The sequence below is a fragment of the Carcharodon carcharias genome, chromosome 13 (genome assembly GCF_017639515.1).
Source record: "Carcharodon carcharias isolate sCarCar2 chromosome 13, sCarCar2.pri, whole genome shotgun sequence".
Classification (NCBI taxonomy): Eukaryota; Metazoa; Chordata; class Chondrichthyes; order Lamniformes; family Lamnidae; genus Carcharodon; species Carcharodon carcharias.
In genome coordinates, this window is record NC_054479.1 from 11,859,807 (window position 1) to 11,884,425 (window position 24,619).

The 24,619-nt window shown below is 41.8% G+C and overlaps 1 protein-coding gene across 1 annotated transcript in view; it reads left to right on the forward strand.

Annotated features, from left to right (window-relative positions):
* Nucleotides 1-24,341, forward strand: part of pi4kab (phosphatidylinositol 4-kinase, catalytic, alpha b) — a 153,415-nt gene extending 129,074 nt beyond the window's left edge. Inside the window, exons 44-55 of the mRNA XM_041202508.1 lie at nucleotides 2,033-2,162; nucleotides 4,406-4,476; nucleotides 4,703-4,775; nucleotides 5,032-5,102; nucleotides 11,525-11,631; nucleotides 13,489-13,593; nucleotides 14,268-14,393; nucleotides 18,146-18,266; nucleotides 20,843-21,002; nucleotides 23,019-23,108; nucleotides 23,398-23,481; nucleotides 23,904-24,341. Coding sequence (XP_041058442.1) covers nucleotides 2,033-2,162; nucleotides 4,406-4,476; nucleotides 4,703-4,775; nucleotides 5,032-5,102; nucleotides 11,525-11,631; nucleotides 13,489-13,593; nucleotides 14,268-14,393; nucleotides 18,146-18,266; nucleotides 20,843-21,002; nucleotides 23,019-23,108; nucleotides 23,398-23,481; nucleotides 23,904-23,955 — 1,190 coding nt within the window. The 3' untranslated portion in view covers nucleotides 23,956-24,341. The remainder of the gene's footprint in view (nucleotides 1-2,032; nucleotides 2,163-4,405; nucleotides 4,477-4,702; nucleotides 4,776-5,031; nucleotides 5,103-11,524; nucleotides 11,632-13,488; nucleotides 13,594-14,267; nucleotides 14,394-18,145; nucleotides 18,267-20,842; nucleotides 21,003-23,018; nucleotides 23,109-23,397; nucleotides 23,482-23,903) is intronic.
* Nucleotides 24,342-24,619: the final 278 nt, after the last annotated feature.

The window sequence follows — 24,619 nt, forward strand, 5'->3', positions numbered from 1 at the left end:
GTTCTGTCCTGTCACCTTCATGGTACAGGTCCTGATCTTTTATCAAGATTTGTTTTGAATTATTTTTTATGTTAAGTCACTTTGGTAAGAGTTTGTTAATCTAGAATAGTGTGAAAAGTTTGATGCTGTCTAGTGACATATTGACATTTGTGCACTTGCACTCAGTTAATATCTCAAATACACTGCATTTTGGTCTGTTGACCAAAAAAGTCTGCATTCATTATTATGCAAAAGCTTCTTGCCTAATGTGAATATATGGAGATGTTAAAACTTCAAGGGTGCAACATCAGTTGATTAGACCGTTGACTTGATATCAATATTGGGCACTGTCAAGAAGATATAAAAACGTCTGTAATGTTATTGGAAATTATTTTAAATTAGAGTTCCAGTGGTGCCTGTGTCTGTGTGTGTATGTCTGTCTCTTAATTGGATTAAAGCCACCTGGGCTAGACGCTTTGATGTGTAGAAGAGAAGTAGAAACAAAAACAGAAACAGAAATACCTGGAAAAACTCAGCAGGTCTGGCAGCATCGGAGGAGAGGAACACAGTTGACATTTCAAGTCCTCATGACCCTTCAGCAGAAGAGTTCTGTTGAAGGGTCATGAGGACTCGAAACATCAACTGTGCTCCTCCTCACCGATGCTGCCAGACCTGCTGAGTTTTTCCAGGTATTTCTGTTTCTGTTTTTGTTTTGGATTTCCAGCATCCGCAGTTCTTTGCTTTTATATATTGTAGAAGAGAAGTAGGTTTGAAATGTTAATTAGGTAAGTTAAAAGGTGAAGTGTAAAGGGGGAAATTTGCATTTTTAAATAAACCATTCAAAAAAATGGGTGAAATATTACACCTAGCCAGAAGAAGCCAAACAATGCATTTAATTTTTCCAAAGTTTACTAACAAAATTGGTGAAGTGAGAGGGTTTTATTGTTAGAAGAGGTAAAGTTGAAAAAAACCTAGTGATACAATGAGAATTTGCATTCAAAGAAGAAAATATGTATAAAGGAAGAGAAGGCTGTTGGTAAAAGGCAGAGGGATTCTAAGATCTGAAGCCTCCAGCCTGTAAGCCTCAAGCCGCTGTCTGCAAGGACCCAGAGCTGAAAAAAAACTCATTTTGAATGCGACTGTCCAGGGTGTGCTTTGCCAGAGGTCTGTTTAAATCTGTGTTTTACTGTTGCCCTAACGAAGATGTAACTGAGAGTCAGATTAATTAGGGGATTTTTTTAAGAAGTTATTATCATAGTCATTTGTAGACATATATATGTGCTTGCAATCTTTTAATTAATAAATGTTTAATTTAGATTTATAAAAACCTCTTGAGGCTAGGTGGCCTTTTATTATAACTGAATTCAAAGTCTGCATCGTGAAACATACAAATTGCAAAAATTGCTTCTGACAGTTGTTTCAAGCTCCCTCCGGGATTTGAACAGCTCAGCATTTGCCATCGGCTGTGTCGTAATAGGCACAAAGATGCAAAGTAATGTGAATTATTTCAATCTGCAAAAAATATACAGATTGTTTCCATCAGTCATATAGCTGAATGGGCATAGGCTGTCGCTGGACCAACTTGTTGTGGAGTAGAATAGCAGAATATGAGATTCCATGAATGATTACCTGCATGATAACTTTCTGCAGTCTCCATTGTACTGTCTGGGCGTGGTCGTAAAATGAAGACAAAATGCCTCTAATAACATTTGAAAATGAAAGGGTGTGTTCTGCACAGGCCATTCTCTCAGCCTGTGGGCAGGCTGAAAAATGGTGTTTGACAGCAGCTTGGGAAGAATTGTTGGCTGCTTTTTTTTTAACATACCTGTGAATGGGTGTACGATGCCACCGGATCCAAGGGAGGAGAGAGGTCAAAAACAAAAGAACAATGGGAATGGTTTTACGTTTGTTCAGTATACCTTACTTTTCTGCTATCTCACTAACTGGTAAATCTGATCTAGCTTCAGGTTGGAACAAGCAACATTTGAATGCTACATTGACAGATCTCTCAATGTAAAAGCAACTGGATGTTTCTTGTGTGTTTTGTTGGCAGCTGATATTGGCGAATTACTTGAGCAACTGATAGAAGAGATCACTGGTTCACTATCAGGCCCAGCTAAGGACTTCTACCAGCGAGAGTATGACTTCTTCAGCAAGATCACTAATGTTTCTGCTATCATCAAGTAAGAAGGCATCCTGTCAAAAAACCCTCATAATTAGAGTTTGCAATTGGCGTCATGAATGTTGTATTGCCAGTCAAAAGCTCCACAAAGATTATTGAAATTTTTATATCCACATTTTATTTTGTGTCCATCAATCAAGAGAGGTCAAGGAACTTGCTTGAGGATATACATAAGACTTTGCAAAGAAAATGGACAGGGAAAGACATGCAAGTTCACTGTGTGCATGGATACCACATTAATGTTGCAGTGACACTGTTGTACAGTACTGTTTTCTCAAGTTCTGCCAGGGTTTGAGGGGTTGCAAATCAGTCTCCCATTTACGCCTCCCCTCCCCTTCCCCCTGCCAGCTGCCTGCGAAATCCTACCTCTGATCAGTTTCTTAAGAACTCCAATTTTTGCCTCTTTGAATGTCTCTGACTTAATTGCTTCACCATTGGTGGCTGTGATTTCAGCTGCTTATGCCTGAAGCTCTGGAGTTCCATCCCTAAACCTCTCCACCTCTCTTTCCTCCTTTAAGATGCTCCTTAAAGCTTACTTTGATCAAGCTTTTGATCATCTGCCCTAATATCTCTTGATAGTCTTCCATGTCAAATTTTGATAATGCTTCTGTGAAGCGCCTTGGGATGTTTTACTGCGTTAAAGGCTCTAAATAAATATAAGCTGTTGTTTTGAATTTAATTATCAAAGCTGCCTTATTTAAATTGAGAGTCGTCTAAAGTTTTTGAGGAGATGTCAATTTATATGAAAGATAAAACCATTGCATGAGAAATGCTATTTGTATCATATTTGAGTACAACAATTGCAAACTTTTGTTGTCTACCAGCGAAGTAGGGTAGAGGTGGATCATGTGGAGCACAAAGACAAGCACAGCCCAGCTGGACTGAATCACCTGTTTCCATACTGTGCATTCTATGCAATGTAAATTGAAAAAACATTCTCTGTTCGATTCATAGAGAATCTATAGAGAGAGGCCAATGTCCTACATGCCTCTCATCTCTGCTCTATGGATGAATGCGCTTGGCTGCTATTGAAAACATAAGATTTGCGTTGTACTGTTGCTGAATAGAGTACCAGGTGCCTGCCACTGATGCTGTGCTAACAGTGTAAGCAGATCTTAAGCTTTCTTGATCTACACCCACGGTTCTTTAAAGCAGGTGTCGCTAATTATTTTGTTTTTTTTTATCATTTCTCAGTATTTTTGGTGACCTGAATATTTGTGATGAGCCTAATAGTTAGCTCTTCAAAGCTTGCAGTTGAGCCAGCAAATATTGTAAAACCAGAGCAAAACATTTCTTCAAGCTACAAGCTAAACATGAAGGCCCCGATAACACAGCAAGGTTGATTCAATGAGTAAGTGAGCTGTGTAGACCAGAATCACCACACCACACCCCGCCCCAAGTTCATCCCCCGTCAGTTCACTGTTCCATTGGCATAAAGACATGAATCTCAACTTGCAAGTCCTGTTCACTTATCACCCCTCTGCTCACTGACCTACATTGGTTCCTGGTCCAGCAACATCTTGATTTTAAAATTCTCATCCTTGTTTTCAAATCCGTGCATGGTCGTGCCTCTCCCTATCTCTAACTTAGTCCAGCCCTACAGCCATCTGTGATTAACTCTCTTTATTTCAGCCATTATTTTTGACCTGTCAGCACATTCCAGCAGCCCCTCTTTGTGAGCTAAATTTTATTGGTCAAATACGTGTGTTGAGGAATTGGGAAAATTTGCCTAAATTTTTCCACTGACCCACCCTGCTGCACACTCACGCTGCAGATAATGGCATGAAATTGGGAATTATCGTCTTACTGACAACAGAGGGAGTGGTGCGAGAGCACCTGAAAGAGGTGGCCTCACTCCACCTTACAGTCTGTTTTAGCCTTGGCACCTGATTTACACTGTAGTTGTGCAGGAACGCGAAGCTAAGGGTGTTATGCTAAAACTAAACTTGCAATGTGAATGCACCATGAGCTGTTCTATTGGTGCAGTTTCGAGCAATAGCAGAGCAGCAGCTTCAAAGGAGTTTTCCTAGGAAATGTTGACCAGCGAAGAGCCTCCCCAAACAGACCTCTTAAAATTACATGGGGCCTTCCAGTTATGTTATACCCATGTTATATACTGTAGGCTGTGTGTCGCAGGAAGCGTGGATCATTAGAAATCTGATTATAGATAAATGCTGTGCAGCAGGTCCTATCGGAAAAAGTAGTTTGCACAAATACTGAGAATACTGTCTCTTACTTCTTTAGGCCATACCCTAAAGGTGACGAAAGGAAAAAAGCTTGTCTGAAGGCCTTATCTGAGGTTAAAGTGCAGCCTGGTAAGAGAAACTGACATTTCTCATGTTATTTCTAGCATCTCAATTAGCAGTGTGGTATCAGTGCTCCTTTTGTAACTGTTTCCCTATCTTAAAGATTGGTTGTTGGCAATTTGGGAGCCTTTACTCTGAAAGACTCCATTGTGTTCCTCATTTATTTCTCATATTACATAAAGATATAATAATTAGAAGACCACCAAAGCATTGCCCTGTTTTCTTTTGGTTTCAGGTTGTTACCTTCCCAGTAATCCAGAAGCTATTGTCTTGGACATTGACTACAAGTCAGGAACTCCCATGCAAAGGTGCATTTGATTTGACTCTTAGGACACCGGTCAGCCACCCCGTTTAAACACTGGTGCAGTAGATGACTTTTTAGTTGAATAATTAATACTTTATGAAATGTCTTAATTGCTCTTTAATTTCTGTCATTTCTTCCTAAAGAGTGACTGGGAAAGTCTGCACTGTAACCATTACATTAGCTTTAAAATACCCTGTTCCATGCCATTTAAATCCTTTATATAAACATGCATGTGTTTGTGTTTGTTTCTTTTCACCCAGCGCTGCAAAAGCTCCCTACTTGGCAAAGTTTAAAGTAAAACGGTGCGGAGTATCTGAGCTGGAAAGGGAAGGTCAGTAAAACCATTTGTACACTGGGCATTGCACTTTTCACTCTTTGTAAAATCTGCTCACAAGAAAGATTTCTTAATCAACCCCAGTTACTAAGTCCAGATTTAAAAAAAATTCATGTACAGGACATGGGCATCGCTGGCTAGGCCAGCATTTATTGCCCGTCCCTAATTGCCCTTGAGAAGGTGGTGGTGAGCTGCCTTCCTGAACCACTGCAGTCTGCATGGCGTAGGTACATCCACAGTGCTGTTAGGGAAGGAATTCCAGGATTTTGACCCAGCGACCGTGAAGGATGATCATGAGATAAAGCAAGAGGGCCCATAGAGAAACAATAATGTATTTGCTTTGCTGTTGATAGCTTAGAAATGGTTTATCAGAGTAATACGGCACAAAGGAGGCCATTCAGCCCATCATGCCAATGCTGACTCTTTAAAGAGCTCTCCAGTTTTCATTTATATCTGCAAAATTCATCTTTAAAAACTTTTAAAACCAATCAGTTACAAAGAGCCATTTGAGATCTTTGCGCAACTGAAGCGGATTCAACTTTTAAAAATAATAATCGGCACATTGAAACTGGGCATCAACTCCACCCAAGCCAATAAACTCAGTGCAAAGATTGCCATATCACTTAACAGTCCTGATTCACAGAAATGAAGGTTGAAAAGTATTTGAGAGTTATTCACAGGGCTCTATTTAAAACTAAAGTCTCTCTATCTTTTGCTTAGCCTGTAATGCCATCTCTCAATCCTTATGAACATACAAATAAGGGGCAGGAGTAGGCCACCTGGCTCCTTGAGCCTATTTCGCTTAAAATCTTCTCTGCTTCCCTAGTTATGCAATTTGCAAGAAAGCTCATCCCAGCATGGTTCAGGTGTAGACCAACCCAATGGTACAGCTTCCATTTTCCCCAGCTCTGGTGCCAGTGCTCATTGAACCGGAACCCATTTCTCCCACACCAGTGTTTGAGCCACGCATTCATCTCTCTAATCTTATTTTCACTATGCCAATTTCACATGGCTCAGGTAATAACCCAGAGATTATTACCTTTTAGGATCTGCTTAATTTGGTGCCTAGCTCCTCATACTGATTATGCAGCTCCATAATAGGGGATGGAATGTTAGCATGCAGGTGACTCAGGCCACAGTCTTGCCCACCATCCAGTAGCTAATTTCAATAGTAGCACCTCTCAGCTGGGGTATTATACCTAACATGGAGGAATCCGAGAATGGGATAACACGCAGCCCAGCTATTCCCCCAATTTTGTATTGTTTTTAAATCAATGAGTTGTACTTTCATAGCATTTCATGTTTCGCACAAATGTCTCCAAACCCCTCATAGTTAATGAACTGCTTTGAAGTTCAGTGACTGTAGGCAGCCATTTTCAGATCCCTCAGACGACAAGATCATCCTTTAGATGGTGTTGGTTGAGGAAGAATGCTTGCCAGGAGACTGGGAGAGTTTCTGAATGTTCTTTTGAAGGAAATCAGAAACAGGGTAATGCTAGAGTCCAAGATATGATCTGAACGACAGTGGCTATGACATTGAGCATTTACTCAATGCTGCATTGCACTTGTAACCTATTATCTGCACAAATCATTGAACTGTGTTGTTTTTATTTGTTGATTGTTGGGGTGGTGGGGAAGGGTGGGAGAGAGAAAATGTGCCTTTAATAGGTTTTATTTAAAAGAAAGATCTAATTTCAAATGCAGATATTCCTCAAATTTTAATTGTCCCTGATATTGAGTTGGTGTTAACACCAGTGATGATTACAGTTAAATGGATCTAAGCAGCACTGATTTAAGTTTGAACTTCACAGCAATGATGAAATTAAGTATTTTCCAGCTTGCTCAGTGTTTGAGATTACAAAATATTATAACCCCAGGGATTGGTGTATTGACAGCTGTTTTGACAGAGTTTACAATCACACCCTGTCCTTTCCCTGCCTGATCCTCTGCTCCCTGTTGAATGTTTTGAGGCGTTTCCAACATTAAATGCACTATATTGTTTGAGTTCCCATAGTAACTATAACTAAACATTAGTGTAACTCATTATGCCCTAAATACTCACGGTACTTAAGATCATAAGAATGTCAGGAGTAGGCCATTTGAGCTAGCTCCACCATTCAGTAAGATCATGGCTGATCTAATTGTGGCCTCAACTCCACTTTCATGCCCAGTTCCCTATGAACATTTACTCCTTTGTAGTTCAAAAACCTATCTAACTCAGTCGAGTATATTCAATGACCCAGCCTCCACTGCACACTGTGGAAGAGAATTCCAAAGATTAACGACCCTCTGTGAGAAGAAATTCCTCCTCATCTCTATGTTTAATGGGATACCCCTTATTTTTAAACTGTGCCTCCTGATCCTAGATTCCCCAATGAGGGGAAACATCCTTTCAGCATATACCCAGTCAAGCCCCCCTCAGAATGTTATATGTTTCAATAAAATCACCTCTCATTCTTCTAAACTCCAGTGAGTATAGGCCCAACCTGCTCAACCTTGCCTTGTAAGACAGCCCCTTCATCCCAGGAATCAGCCTAGTGAACTTTCTCTGAACTGCTTCCAATGCAATTACTTACTTGTTGCCCGTGATACAAAAAGAACAGCAACCTGCAATTGGACAGAGTTTTTTAATGTTGTAAAACATCCCAAAGCCACTTCGTAGCAGCATAATCAGACAAATTTGACACCAAGTCAAATATGTAGGTATTGGGGCAGATGAACAAAACTTGCTCAAAGAGGTAGGTTTTAAGGAGCGTCTTAAAGGAGGAGAAAGAGGTGGAGGGGTTTAATGAGGGAATTTCAGTTAGGGGCCTAAACAACTGAAGACACGGCTGCCAATGGCGGGTCAAAAGTAGTGAGAGATGCATAAGACTCCAAAATTGGAGGAAAGTTGTGAGAAATAGAGGAGTTTTAAAAATATTTTTGGCAAATATTGTGTTGTTCTGTGAAGAAGGGATTTGTGTGTGTGTGATTTAATTAAGCTGGGCAGAGATTAATAGACAGGTTGTCTGGGAAGTTTAAAACATGAAAAGGAAGGTGGTGTTTGAAGTACAAGTGAATAGGTTAGATCTACCATTTGCATTTTTAGATAAGTTGAGAGTTTCTTTGAATATCAAAGGGATGTCAAGAAACATATTTGCATCTTGCAGGAGTTCCATAGGTAGAAAGAAGTGGGAATATTATATTTTCTTGACCCAAAAGCAGAGACAAAATGGAGACATGAAAGGTTTTATATTTGGAAGGGTTTGGGTTTCAAAGAGGTGTGAGGACAATGGAATCTGAGATGAAAGGGGGAAAAATGGTATTTTAGAGTTGCCGTGGAGGGCTTAAGGTAGCTGTTTGAGTTGCAGTTTGAGCTGTTAAACTGGAGCTGTGAGATGTAGCAGTTGGAGCTATAACTGGAGTTCTGGGCTGGGAGAAGATCCATGTTCAACCATCCAGTCAAGCCAGAAAAGTCTTGGGCTGCAACGAGCAGTTTTGTTCTGAAGTTTGGATTTACACAGCAGAGTGGGAGAGAGTTAAGAGGCCATGTGGTATGCCTTTATTAAAGCTACAGCAGTTTGCCTTGGGTACCATTACTGGATTTTTTTTTTTTGATAAACATCTACAAGAGAATAAAAACAAAAAAACTGCGGATGCTGGAAATCCAAAACAAAAACAGAATTACCTGGAAAAACTCAGCAGGTCTGGCAGCATCGGCGGAGAAGAAAAGAGTCGACGTTTCGAGTCCTCATGACCCTTCGACAGAACTTGACTTCGAGTCCAAGTTCTGTCGAAGGGTCACGAGGACTCGAAACGTCGACTCTTTTCTTCTCCGCCGATGCTGCCAGACCTGCTGAGTTTTTCCAGGCGATTCTGTTTTTGTTCTACAAGAGAATGTTGGCTGGGAGGTGTTTACCTGTGGGTCTGTCCAAGTAGAGTGTTTTTCTGGCGAGGGAATGTTTCGTAAGATTAAGTTTAACTGTGTAATTACTTGTGTGCTTAAGTTTTCTTTTATTCTTGTTTATAAACTTTTACTTGTAATTTTTAAAATCCCAAACATGTTACTGGATTTGTTGCTGAGATCAGTACTAATTCTTCTTGTTTTCAGAATACAAAAAAAAAAGGATATGGCCCTGTAAGCCAGGTTTTCCCCGGAAATTAGTTTGCACAGCGATTAACATCGGCTGTGGTCAAAACAAAGTGGAGCTCTTGAAGAGTTGAGAATTGTAGGAGGTTACTGATATGTAGAGGGGGGGGGGCCATGGAGGGATTTGAACGCAAGGCTGAGAATTTTAAATTTGAGCTGTTGTTGGACTGGGAGCCAATGTACGTCAACGGTTACAGGGATAATGGATAAACAAGACTTGGTGCAGAAGAGCTCAGGTTTATAGAGGGTGGAAGGCCGGCCACAAGAGCTTTGATCTGAAGGTTGGAGTTTCAGCAGTGGATGGACCAAGGCAGTGCAGAGATGGACAAGATTACATTGATGGAAGTGGGCAGCATTGGGAATGTAGAGGCTATGTGGTTGGAAGCTCAGCTCAGCTCAGGGTCAGACAAGATGCCAAGGTCGTGAACTGTCTGGTTGAGCCTCAGACAGTGGCCTGGGGGCATTGTCATATGCAGTAAGTCAATGTGAGACCTACGTGAGATAATTTAGCACATTCACAGGTATATCAGTGGTTGAGTTGGTCAGGATGGAGGGCTAGTTTGGCCCTACAGTTAATTTCAGTTTCTCTGGGCTCGAAAGGCGAAACAGGAAATTGGATTCCTCCTCTTGATGTGCTATCCAGACACTTTGAGTGAGGTTTTTGTTTGTAAATATTGGATGAGTGCCATATTGGCTGGTCTCTGTTGCATTCCGAAGTTCATTGGCCAGTACACACTTAGTCTAAAGGCTGGTGACCCTGTTGAGGTAGCTCGGTGGCTGAGCTGCCAGAGCCTGTGGGAACAATACCACACCAAAGGCAGAAACTTCTAGAAAAAATAGTCAAAAGTTTGTGCATGCGGAAAATAAAAGCTCATGGTATAGAGGGTAGCATATTGGCATGGATAGAAGATTGGCTGGCTAACAGGAAGCAGCGAGTAGGCGTAAATGGGTCTTTGTCAGGTAGGCAAGATGTAAACGAGTGGTGTGCCACAGGGATCAGTGCTGGGACCTCAACTGTTTACAATTTATATAAATGATTTGGATGAAGGGATGGATGGGATGGCTGCCAAATCTGCTGATGTCACAAAGGTGGGTGGGAAAGTAAGTTGTGAAGAGGTCATAAGGAGGCTACAAAAAGATATAGATAGGTTAAGTGAGTGGGCAAAGGTCTGGTAAATTGGTATATAATGTAGGAAAATATGGAATTGTCCATTTTGGTAGCAAGAATAAAAGAGAAGCATATTATCTAAATGATGAGAGATTGCAGGGCTCTGAGATGCAGAGGGTCTTAGTGCATGAATCGCAAAAGGCTACGCAGGTATAGCAAGTAATTAGGAAAGTTAACAGAATATTATAATTTATTGCGAGGGGAATTGAATACAAAAAAAGGGAGGTTATGCTTTAGTAATACAGAGCACTAGTGAGACCACATCTGGAGTACTGTGCACTGTATTGTTCACCTTATATAAGGAAGGATGTAAATGCATTGGAAGCAGTTCAGAGAAGGTTTACCAGATTAATACCTGGAATGGGCAGGTTATCTTATGAAGAAAAGTTGGACAGGCCAGGTTTACATCAGCTGGAACAAAAACAGAATTACCTGGAAAAACTCAGCAGGTCTGGCTGCATCGGCGGAGAAGAAAAGAGTTGACGTTTCAAGTCCTCATGACCCTTCGACAGAACTGGAGTTCTGTCGAAGGGTCATGAGGACTCGAAACGTCAACTCTTTTCTTCTCCGCCGATGCTGCCAGACCTGCTGAGTTTTTCCAGGTAATTCTGTTTTTGTTTTGGATTTCCAGCATCCGCAGTTTTTTGTTTTTACATCCGCTGGAGTTTAGAAGAGAAAGAGGCGATTTGATTGAACATATGAGATCCTGAGGGGTCTTGACAGGGTGGATGCGGAGAGGATGTTTCCTCTTGTGGGAGAATCTAGAACTAGTGGGGGGATCACTGTTTAAAAATAAGGGGTCACGCATTTAAAATGGTGATGAGGCAACATTTTTCCTCCGAGGGCCATGCGTCTTTGGAACTGTCTCCCTGAAAAGGTGGTGGAAGCAGTGTCTTTGAATATTTTTAAGGCAGAGGTAGATAGATTCTTGGTAAGCAAGGGGGATGATAGGTTATTGGGGGTAGACGGGATGCAGATATTCAAATATTGATCATTATTCTACATTTTACCAATGTTGTGTGTCATTTCTCTGCTTTAACCATGCGATCCAAAACCTAATAGGCAGGCTTAAACATCGAAGCTACATGTTAGATAATGAGGAGTAATGAATATGATTTACAGGGCTTCGTTCCTGTCCTGGCTGCGCTGATGACGGTACAGAGAAAGATGACTCTGAAAGAATTTGTTGGCAGGCTGCCATTTTTAAAGTTGGTGATGACTGCAGACAGGTAAACCCGTTCACCTCTCATTTAATTTCTATTGTTATATTGCAACATAACAGGTCTGAAGTAATCAAAATAAGAACCAGTGAATGTTTGATGAGAATCTGATGCCCTTGGAGCAAAAGCATTATTCAACCAGAACTTGTGTTTCTATAGCATCGTTAACAAAGTAAAACATCCCAAAGCGCTTCACAGGAGCCTTACCAAACAAAATTTAATACCGAACCAAATAAGGAGATGTTAGGGCAGGTGGCCAAAAGCTTGGTCAAAGAGGCTTTAAGGAGCATCTTAAAGGAGGAAAGCGAGGTAGAGAGGCAAGAGAGATCCGAAGAGAAAATTCTAGAGCTTGGGGCCAAGGCAGCAAAAGGCACGGCTGCCAATGGTACAGCAGTCAAAATTGTGATGCTGAGCACAGAATTGTAGGCACGCAGAGATATTGCTGGGGGAGATTATAGAGATAGGGGTGAGGCCATGGAGGGGGTGAGGGGCGGGGTGGGGGGGTGGGTGGGGGGGGGGGGGGGGGGGTGCGGGATTTGAAAACGAGGATGAAAATTTTAAAATCGAGATATTACTCAAAGTAATTAAGTTCTCATGAAGGACTTTTGTACATCCCGAGTCCAATTATCAGGCACAAGATCAACCCAGGTTTGGTCGTTTGACCTTATTCTTTAGGAAGCGACGTTTAAACTCACTGATTTGTTGTCATCGTTTTCCCTCCTTCGCTAAACGTTTAGTATCTGACCAACCATTAGAGAGTCATTTTGTCCTTCCTGGCTGGAATCTTGCATCCCACGGGCGGGTGGGTACCTGACCTGGACGAGGTGACGTCGGGTCAGCGCCCCGAAGTCATTGCGCACTCGCACAATATTTTGCCTGGCGGGCGCATGCGAAACTGGGAAGAGCGCCCACCGACAATTAAGTGGGCAATTAAGCCCATTAGTGGCCCAATTGAAAGCGATTTTTCGTGGCCCGTCCAACCTTACTGTTGGCGGACAGGCCAAACGGCCAGATGGGCATTACTTTTTTGATGAAACCTCATCCAAAGGTGGGATGAAATCTCCGTTAGGGCTTAAAATAAAGAGAAATATCTGGGGACTTTTTTCTTTTAATGAGGTCTGCTTTCGGGTGCTTGATTGTGCTGCAGGGCCGTTTTTTGCATGCAGCATTTTTGTGCTTTATTTAGAGATCTGCAGCTCCCTGGGGCAGCTCAGTGCAAGCGTTCAGCAGCACCTGCGGTGACGTTGGTGCCAGCCCTCTTTCCGCACCACCCCCCCACCATGGCAGCGCTGAGCCTTTCTCCAGGCGGGTTAGGATCGCGTTCACAACCCGATCTCGGCTGGGAACGGGTTTTACGTCTGCTTCCGGCCACGCCAACTTCAGGCCCCCTTGTGTACGTGGGTGCTGCGCTAAAGCAAAACATTGCTTGGCCAAACGCAGATCAGCTGTACTTTTCATAATCCCGTTGACAGGAAGGCCGGTATGTGGTTCAAATGAAATGAAACCTGACTGAATGAGATAATGGCTAGTGAACACACTAAACACACTATGTACAATCCATTTCGATGGATAAGAATGCAGAATCACAAACTGGGTCAAGTTTCAAGTTTGCATGGAAACTATGTTTAGAAGGACGATCTTTTTCTAAACCCTCCCTGGATCATTTTTTTTTAAACATTTCTGTTTTAGTATTAGCTTTTTCTAGAAAAAGTAGACTAAATTTTCATTGTGCATAATTATCAAAATTCTGTGTTGTTTTACCTGAAATATTTTTGTTGGAAGGTTAGTTTCTAACAGTTTCATTTTCAGTGTTGTCTGGCTTTCAAAATGTGCTCACTGTGTGTGTATGTGTGTGTGTGTCCACAGGATATGTTGGCGTTACAGATTATTGGTCTTTTCAAGAACATTATTCAGCTTGTTGGTTTGGATCTCTTTGTCTTTCCATACAGAGTAGTGGCTACAGCCCCAGGGGTATGTCCTTCATGATAGAATGATATTGAAAATGTTACTGTTACTTACTGTGATTATTCAATAAACTTACTCAGTAATCCAGTTATATGCGTAGAAGTTAAAAATAGGACAGCTATACTGTTATTTTGAAGAGCTAACTTCGAGACATTGTACGTGTCAAAATTACATATCTGTGGACTCGATAATGCATAAAATCAAGAAATAGTTGCACTTTATAGTGGTGAAGTTACTTAAAATTAGACTAAATGTCAGCAAATTGAGAATTCCTTTCAATGTTAGAACCTTTGTTTAAAATAATTTAGTGTTTTTTTAGTGAGCATACTTTCTTTTCAACAACTTGCTTGTTCCAGTATATTGTATTTCACAATAAAAGTTATGACACCTGTGGCCCTAAGGGCCGATATTTATCAATGTTCACCATTTAAGGGGCAGTCATGAAATCAGTGAGTATGAAATCATGTCTGGCACAGCCGTTGTTTGTTTCCTGATACTATCAGGCAGGTGGATGAGACTAGCTGCTGCCAACGAACATTTGTAAAACCAACCCTATAGTGTTTACTGCTAAGGTTACCATCAGCTTTCATGATGAAATAAATTACTGAGCAGGAATGGCATTCTCAGATACATATTCATCGTTAGCAGATTTTAAGTGTGACAGCGGTTCAATTTTTCAGTGTGGCGTTATTGAATGCATCCCTGACTGCAAGTCACGCGATCAGCTGGGCCGGCAGACGGATTTTGGAATGTATGATTACTTCAGGAACCAGTACGGAGATGAATCAACTTTGGCATTCCAGAAGGTAAAGTCAGGACATCGCTACAACTAAGTATGTTGACTGTAAATTTGAGGGAGGAAACATTCACGGATGATTGCTGCAAAGAAACAAATGTGCTCTTTTCCAGAAAAGGGAAGGCTGGGGGAGTGACCTAACAGAGCTCTGTAAACTTATGAACGGGTTCGACAGGATAGATGTACAGTTTTTTCCACTTGTGGGAGAGTCCAATACCAGAACACAAAAGTATAAGATATTGATTAATAAAACCCAATAGAGAACCCAGGAAAAACCTCCATACCCAGAAAGTGATGTGAAGGTGAAACTTGCTACCACAAGGAGTAGTTCTGGCGAATAATAAAGAAGCGTTTAAGGGGAAGCTAGTGAAGTACATGAGGGAGAAAGGAATAAAAAGGTCTCCTGATAGGGTTTGATGATGTTGGGTTGGAGTGGACTTGTGTGGAGCTTAAACTGGCATCGACATGTTAGGCCAAATGGCTTGTGCCTGTTGTAAATTCTGTTATTATGACTACACCTGTTTGACCCTGGGCTGTTAGAATGGCAGGAATTGGTCACACTACTGCATATTATCATTGTTGGTTTTGTGTAAATAATTTCATATAGCTTACAAAGACCCAATCATCTTCGGTTGCTTCATTGATGACCTTCCCTCCATCATAAGGCCAGAAGTGGGGATATTCACTTATGATTGCACAGTGTTCAGCCCTATTCATAACTCCTCAGATACTGAAACAGTCGATTCCCGCATAGAGCAAGACCTAGGCAACATTCAGGCTTGGGTTGATAAGTGGCAAGCAGTATTCCCATCACACAAATGCCAGGAAATGACCATCTCCAGCAAGAGAATTTAACCATCTCTCCTTGTCATTCAATGCCATTACCATCGCTGAATCACAAGAACACAAGAGGTAGGAGCAGGAATAGACTATATGGCCCGTTGAGCCGGCTTCACCATTTACTATGATCAAGGCTGAGCTTGGGCTTCCACTCCACTTTCCTGCCCGTTCCCATATCCTTTGATTCCCTGGGAGACCAAAAATCTGTCTATTCCAGCCTTAAATGTACTCAACAATGGAGCAGAGAATTCCAAAGCTTCGCAAACATTTTGAGTGAAGTAATTTCTGCACATCTCAGCCCTAAACAATTGGCCCCTTACCCTGAGATTGTGCCCCCACCTTTTTAGGTTCCCCGATCAGAGGAAACAATCTCTCAGAGGCTACCCTATCAGGTCCCATCAAAATCTTTGTTGTGATGTGGCAAATAATGTGTGCCAGGCAGATCAAATCCACGGGGGAAACGATCGTGCAGTCACAACTGTTTTGTAATTTGTATTTTATTTTGAGATGCATACCCTGAATTCAGAAGTATTAAGACTACCACGCCATGAGATGTTTTTAGAAAACTAAATTAAACATTATTAACAAAAGGAAAGATTTCAAGCACATACATAGGCCTACAAATTACCACTATAATGACGCCTAAAACACCTAATTAATCTGGCCCTCAGTTACACCTCTGTTAAGGGAACAGTAAAAACAAATAGATTTAAACATACCCAGGCAAAGCAACGCGATACCCTGGACAGTAAGTTTCAAAGTGAATTTTCTTAGCTTCAGTTCCTGTAGTCAGCAAGCTGATGCCGAGAGGCTGGAGGCTTTTCACACTTGTGTTAGATCTTAGAATATCTTCTCCTCTTACACACAGCCTCATCTCCTTTATATATGTTTCTCCCTTTTTAATGCAAATTCCATTGATCCGCTATGTCTTTGGAACTTTACCTTTCTCATAATGTAAATCTTTCATAGTGCTCATATTATCAGTAACCTTTGGGAAAAATAAACACACTCTTTGGCTTAGCTTCTTTTGGCTAAGTATAACATCCTACCATCTCTTTGAAATTCAAGGTAATGTAATTTATCCATTTCCCTCACACCTCACATTCTAAAACTTCAGCCAAGTTTACGTATTTAGCATTTCAAACCTAGCTTCTTGTTGATGGCTTAAAGCCTCCAGACCAGCTGTCTCCAATTCAATTAAATCCCCCCACACACATACACACAGAGAAACTATCCTAACCCCACTATTAACCTACCTTTACAATAAATCATAATAACATTACGAGAATTATTATATTTTCATGACAATCTTGAATGTTTCAATGAGATTGACTCTCATTCTTCTAAACTCAAGAGAAAATAGACCCAATTTATTCAACCTCCCATAGGGCAGCCCCCTCATCCCAGGGACCAATTTAGTGACTATTACTGTACCATCTCCAATGTGAGTATACCTTGTCTTTAATGTGGAGACCAAACTGGACACAGTGCTGCAGATGTGGTCTCACCAAAACCCTGTACAATTCTAGCAAGACTTCATTCTTCCTGTACTCCAATCCCCTTCCAACAAAGGCCAAAAATCCCCCATCTTTAACATCCTGGGCATAACCCTTGACCAGAAACTGAACTGGACCAGCCATATAAATGCAATTGCTACAAGAACAGGTCAGGCTGGAAATTCTGTGGCGAGTAACTTATCTCCTGACTCCCCCATGTCTGTCCACCACCTACAAGGCACAAGTCAGGAGTGTGATGGAATACTCTCCAGTTGCATGGATGAGTGCAGCTCCAACAACGCTCAGGAAACTTGACATCATCCACAAACATTCACTTGATTGGCACCACATTCACCACCTTAAATATTCATTCGCTTCATCAGTGGCACAGTATGGCAGCAGTGTGTACCATCTACAAGATGCACAGCAACAACTTGCCAAGACTCCATTGATAGCACCTTCCAAATCTCCAGATCTCTACCACCTAGAAGGACAAAGGCCGTAGATGAAAACACCATAATCTGCACATTTCCCCCCAAGCCACAGACCCATCCTGACTTGGAAATATATCGGCATTCCTTCACTATCGCTGGCTCAAAATCCGGGAACTCCCTCCCTAATGGCACTGTGGGTGTACCTACACCAAATAGACTGTGATGGTTCAAGAAGGCAGCTCACCACCACCTTCTCGAGGGTAATTAAGGATGGGCAATAAATGCTGCCCCAGCCAGCGACACCCACATCCCATGAACAAATAAAACATCAACAGAGTCCCCTGTAATGAAAAATTAAGAGATTCAAAAATGAATTGGAGGGGAGGAAGAGAGAGAGATTTAATTTTTGGGTGCAGGTACGTCTAATTTAATGCACATTTTGAAAACTAACCACATAGGAGAGCCTGGTTGAGCAAAATGTTCTAGTAGAATTTGAAGTCAGCAGATCTAATTTATAAGCCAGGTATAGAAAATGGGTGTAGCTATTTTTTGAAAGCCCCAGGGTACATTCGATTTAAATTGAGTTTACCATTAGTATAATTAGTTGGCCTCACTCTACTCGATAGAAACTCCATGGAGCAGTGCAAGTCGACGAAAAATGACTTCTCAGTAGGAATGCTGGAGGAGGTTAACTTAGTTCAGCAATCTGTAGGCAGTTATGAGGTTTTCTAACTGCTAACATTCACCCCTATGCAAAAGCAGAAAATGCCCATCTCTATTCTCTTAAGAATTTCGATCTTGACCCACCAAGTTTAAGCAGGTGCTCAGTGAATATGATAAACTAAGGAGTCGGTATATTTATTAGATCGCAGTCAAGGTGAATTTTCAGAGGAACATAAGTCAGGGTTAGTTTTGCTAAAAAACCATGCTGCCTTTGACACTTGTTCATTGATCATCTATTCCACAATTAACATTTTCTGTCTGTCTTGAAGGCACGGTATAATTTTATCCGCAGCATGGCTGCGTACAGTCTCCTCCTCTTCTTGCTGCAAATCAAGGACCGACACAATGGGAACATCATGCTGGACAGGAAAGGTCATCTCATTCACATAGGTCAGTGTTCATCCTGCAAGAACTGCACAAAATCTCTTCAATGTCAAAAGATGAGGCGGTTGATATTTTTTCAGTGTCACTCTGTCAAATCACCAATGCTGGTTTCATTTCCCTTTAGCTTCCATTGGTGCTGTTGAGCATCTTTCCACACCTATCACTTTCCAATTTCAGTCTCCTGTCTTCTTGTATGCTCTACCTTTTTAAACCAATTTTTCATCCATTTGGTGCTTATAAAATCTAAAATTGAATGTAGAAGCTGATGGTAGTTCACTGGATAGAAAAAAATATTGATATGAGTGGACACAAACCATAACTAATGCCCTGTAGAAAAAAATGCAAATATTGGAAGTTTTCTATGACTAGTCTGTGCAAAAGCACTGAATGCATATCTCGGTTCTCTTAAGAATTTGCACCTTGACACGTGGAGACTAAGTTGGTGACCAGCGAATTTGTCACTTGTTAACCGCAGTTTATTGTTTTGTTTCTGGATTGAGTTGGGGTTACATTTTAAGAGCGCAATAAGAATGGAGCATTTTCCCTTATCCCTGCTCACAACCATTATGATCATTGATGTATGGTACTGTGGTTAAGCTGCACTTCAAGTACTGTGCACTGTATGTGTCCCTGTTTCACAGGAGAAATATAGAGACAGTGATTGTTGTTGGCATCCTTCCCTCTACGGAAGATGATGGTAATGCAGCAAATTAAATCCAGTGGGAATGTGGGTGGCTCCTCATGGTGCACTTTTGCCAATAGCTGAAGAGACGCCTCTGTGAGAGGCAGGTTCTGTGGCGAAGGTACGGAAGAGTCACGAGGATTATACCACACCTAAGGATTATTGGAACAAAATTGAACAGGCTGGGGCTGTTTCCTCCAGATCAAAGATAAGACTGAGGAGTGACCTGATAGAGGTCTTCAAAATTACAAAACGGTTTGATAAGGTACAGATAAAGAAGATGTGCCCACTTGTCTCAGGGAGACCAAAACTCGGGGCCATGGTAGTCATTATGAAATCCAGTAGTTTTTAAAGCTGCAGGAATTAATTGTACCTTTAGCAGTTGTGTTTATTGGCTTCCCATTGCCATACTGGAAGGCCACCGACTCCTGGCTGCTCCAAGCCAATGGTTAAGCCATAGGTGTGGACAGTATTTGTGTCAGATCCCTAAACAATGAAAATCCTTTAGGGAAAGGTTAAGGGGGGAAGGAAACATTAACGATCTTGAGCAGGGTCACGAGCCATCACTTGCCTCGGAGCTGCAAATCCAAGCCTGGCACAACTGCGTGCTGATTGATGTCATCTGGAGGCCCGTATGTATCCAGGCACTCATGTTTTCCGGATGAAAGCAACTGCCGTAATTGAGTTACAGAGAAGCATGCAGTTAGTGCTGAAGGTCTACACCTGCAGCTGGAGGAACCACTGTGCATGATGGTTGGGAACCTCTTGGAATCTCAGTGGCTGCACTGTGCCTAGTGAGGCTGAATTCTATGATTGACAATTGCCAAATGGCTATTTTCTTATGGGGAGGATGGAGAGGCAGATGTATGGTGATGTGTGGCTTCTTTAGGGCAACAAGGACATGCCTGATGCCGGACTATTAGAATAGGCCCAGCCCTCTGTGCCACGGTCAGTAATCTGGTCACTGAGCCAAGAAAGTTCACTGTGTCTGGGCACTGGCTCATTAGTGTTGTTTAGAGGGCAAACCTATCACTGGGCACTGGGATTGGAATTCTCACCATTCAACCTTAAAAGATCCCCACACGTTTAACAGGTAGAGTAAAAAAAACTTGCATTAATATAGCACCTTTCACTACCAAAGATGTTCTTTGGCGCTTCATAGCCAATTAAGTACTTTTTGAATTAGGAAATGCACAACCAGCTCCCACAAACAGCCATGAGTTAATAATGTGTTGGTGATGTTAGCTGAAGGCTAAATATTGGCCAGGACACTGGGGAGAATACTCTGCCCTTCAGTGAAATAATGCCATGGGACCCCTCTGAGAGGGCAGACAGCACCTCAGTTTAATACCTCATCTGACAATGCAGCACTCCCTCAGTACTGCACAAATGTGTAGGCCTAGACTGTATGCTCAAGACTGCTGACTGGGGACTGAACTCTTGGCTGAGTATGTTACTGCTGAGTCGAGGCTGATCGCAGGCTCTAATGTCACTAAATATGTAGTTACACTGCGACTGCAGTGTCCATGCAAAGGACATAGCTGCAGTGATGTTGTAAATGTACCATTTGTGCCTGGTCTGACACAAGGAAAGAGCTAGCTGGACAAGCTCTGTAAGATACATGGTTTTAGCTGTACACCATGGGCTCCCAAACCTCCTGGATGTAGAGAAGGTGGCGTTGCACCTATGGGTTGAGAATATACAGCTTACATTAGGTAAGCAGCAACTGAGCCCTTGTGGCTTGGCAGCAGCTTGGTTTTGAGTGTCCTTAATAATAACAGATTTCAGTACTGTTCAGACACCTCAGTGGCCAAAAACAAATGACCACTGTTGGCTGACGTTGACCTCGGAGACAAACCTGATGACTGTTGAGTTAACCAAGCCGTGCTCATTTTTTCAGATTTCGGTTTCATGTTTGAAAGCTCGCCAGGTGGCAATCTTGGCTGGGAGCCTGATATCAAACTAACTGATGAGATGGTGATGATCATGGGAGGGAAGATGGAGGCCACACCTTTTAAATGGTTCATGGAGATGTGCGTTAAGGGATACTTAGCTGTCAGGTAAGAAGCCTATACAAAAACTTAATGTTCACTGGTTTACGCTGGGGCTGTGTAAGGAGAGTTTTTAGATTTTCGAGTTTTAAACAGTTGGCCATATATACAGAAGAAAAGTTCGCTCCATTATAAAAGTATTAGCAGACCTTGTGCACTGCACTGTAGATAGGCAAGATCAGTTTGAATTTAATAGAATTGGAAGGAGGGTTGATCTTTGCAGAATGTTGCTGATGCAGACATCCAGACATCAGCTGCATTGAATGTCTCTGCAAGTTGCCAATTCGGCTGGTGAGTTGGTAAGTTGAGAACATGCATTTAAGAATCGGGGAGTAGTTAGGAGAACTTTTTTTCCTATCCTGCCAGAAATATTGGTAGAAGTTGAATTCGGTGGCAGTGGTTTCAAAAGAAAGTGGATAAATATTTGAAAATAAATATATGTAACAGGCATAGGGAAAGACATGCGGAATGGACTGAGTGAACAACTCTCCCGGGATCGTAGAATGAACAGTGCTTTTCAGTGAGAAGCCACGTGCAGAATGGGCTGAAGAGCTTTCTTCTGCACTGTAAGATTCTGGTTCTACTAGTACAGACTCTGCCGCATGATAATGTGCTACTTGGTGACCCACAGATCAACTGGGTGTGAATTAAAAATCTAATTTCTTCATTAGGAAACGTTCTTGTTCTAACATGTGAATGCCTTGGTGTATATGTCTTTGTGGTTTCAAACTGAAACATATCCTCCTCCTCAGATTGCTGAATGTTTCCCTAATAGCCCAGCATGTTTGGGCAAGGCACACCTGAGCTGTACGGATTAGAAACAGTTCACTGTGCTGTGTTAGTCAGTCTCAGCTGAGGAGCTGGCAAGGGTGACACCATTCACCTCTGTCACGGGCTTCTGATGGGCAAAACTGGGCGGCCTCTTAAATGACCACTTGCTGAATGGTGAGCAGCAGATGTATCTAGCAGACCTATCCCCATCGGGCTATACTCAACAGATGTCTTCAAAATAGGGTAGAAGCAGAGATATTTCCACTGGTGGGTGAGTCCAAAACTAGAGGCCATAAATGTGAGCTAGTCAGCAACCAATCCAATAAACAACTCAGGAGAAGTTTCTTTAACCAGAGTGTTTAGCATGTGGAACACTCACTACCACAGACAGTAGTTGAGGCAAATAGCATTGGTCCCTTTAAGGTAAAGCTAGATAAGTACATGAGGGACAATGGAGTAGAAGGATACGTTGATAGCGTTAGATGGGCCTGAATTTTTCTCTCGTCGGACGCTGCGATCAGTAGTCCCGGGCGCGATTGGGAAATGAGCCTGCTCCGACATTCAATAAGGTCATGGCTGACCTGATTGTGGCCTAAACTCCACTTTCTTGCCTACCCCCATAACCCTCGACTCCCTTGTCAATCAAAAATCTGTCTAATTCAGTCTTGAAAATATTCAATGACCCAGCTTCCACTGTTCGTTGGGGAAGAGAATTCCAAATGTTAATAAACCTCTGAGAGAAGAAATTCCTCCTCATCTCCGTCTTAAATGGGAGACCCCTTATTTTGAAGCCGTTTTCTCCCCCCCCCAGTTCTAGATTCCTCCACAAGGGGGAGCATCTTCTCAACATCTATCCTGTCAAGCCCCGTCAGAAATTTAGGTTTCAATAAGATCACCTCGTTCTTCTAAACTCCATTGAGTATAGGTCTGACTTGTTCGTGTGGAGCATAAACACCAGCACACATCAGTTGGGCTGAAGGGCCTGTTTCTGTGCTGATAATTCTGTGTAATATTTAAGAAGCCATCACATTCAGTAAAATAAAGAAAGTTGGAGTGGTAAATGACATATGGGAAGAATTGACCTGTTATCAGCCCCAGTTAATGCTGAAATCTAAATCTGTTTAGGTTAGGGAACCAATTTAATTAGGAATAAGCCTGTGAAACATGACCGTGATCCTGCTTGGTTTATTCTGTCGATGTTCAGTGTCTGAACCATTTGGACCTCCGGTGACTGCTAATGTTCTCACTCTGTAGGCCGTACATGGATGCAGTGGTGTCACTTGTCACACTCATGCTGGATACAGGACTTCCTTGTTTCCGAGGGCAGACTATCAAGCTTCTTAAGTAAGAGCGTTAGCTTTTGGTTGTGCGTTTTTGATATAGTTAAACCTTTTAAACATATCAGGTTTTGGAACTTGTATCTTAGAAATTGCCTTAAATTTATTTAAAAATGTTAACCTTATTTTGTTACCTTTTAGAGAATTGGTGCATTCAGTCTATTGTTCAGCTGGTGTGCTTGCACTATTTTTAAGCTACACATTTAACATTTTGCCGTGATTTGAAATGGCAGCAGTTCAGATGCCCAGAATGAAAGCCTTGAGGTTTTTATTAACGTTTTCCCTCTTTGATTCAGGCAAAGATTCAACCCGAATGTAAGTGAGAGAGAGGCAGCAAATTTCATCATGAAAGTCATTCAGAACTGCTTCCTGAGCAACAGGTAGATGATGATTTACATTTCCCTGTTCTTGAGATATTATTTCCTCTTGTTGTGCAAGATTGTGCCAGTCGAGTGTGGGCCAAGTTCGCTTGTTTCCCCTCCCCCCCCCCCCCACCACCTCATCCTTCTGTGGGAGAAGCACATGGCTCCGTGTGTTCACAATTAGTCATGCAAATGCCATATCCTTCCTCCAGGATAAGAGAGGGAGAATAAGTCACCTTGAGCTGTACTCAATAGTCTGCTGGATTGGAAGGGGGGAGGGGGGTAGTGCCATGGGAGGAGTCACGAAGATACAGGAAAATGCTGCAAGAGGAACTGAGTGGCCCACTCCTGCTCCTGATTCCTATGTTCATAAGATATTGGTGGAGAAGGTAAAATGTACGTTGACTGAAATGCTATAAAACTGTCGTCTTACTTTTCAGGAGTAAAACATACGACATGATTCAGTACTACCAGAACCAGATCCCATACTGATGATGAACTCGAACCTTCCCTGTTGCTTCCTCAAGACAAGAAAGTGTGCCCGTGCTGTTATCACTACTGTATAATTCTTGCACTTTTTAGCCTCAGTTTGTGTTACCCGTCTTTAACGGCTGTATCTTAAACTGTACTTTTGGGACCTCACAACAATCACTTGTTACAAAAAGGATACTCAATCACCCTTTGCAATTATAGAACATAGAATATGTGTCAAATCATAGCTGAAGCATTAATTGCACTATATTTGTTTGTCTGTGATGTTGCGATGATGAAATTGAAATATTAAAGTTGTTCATGGAGATATTATTTTTCTGTAGTGTATGTAAATGTGCTATACAGATATGTTAAATCTATAATGTGAATAAAGTAGTTGAATTGGATTGGTGTTACATACTGTCTTCAGTTTATGGCACTTTTTGTTCTGAAGAGAACAGAAAAAAATGATTTAACATAGGGGCAATTGGTCAAAAAGCCAGTGGGGAGACGGGAAGCATTTTATTTAACTCAGCGAGCTATGCTCTGGAATGCACTGATTGAAAAGCTATTGAAAACAGATTGATTGTAATTTTCAAAAGCAAATTGGATCTCTAAAAAGGAAAAAACTTACACAGCTATGGGGAAAGAATAGGGGAGTGGGTCTAACTGGATAGCTCTTTCA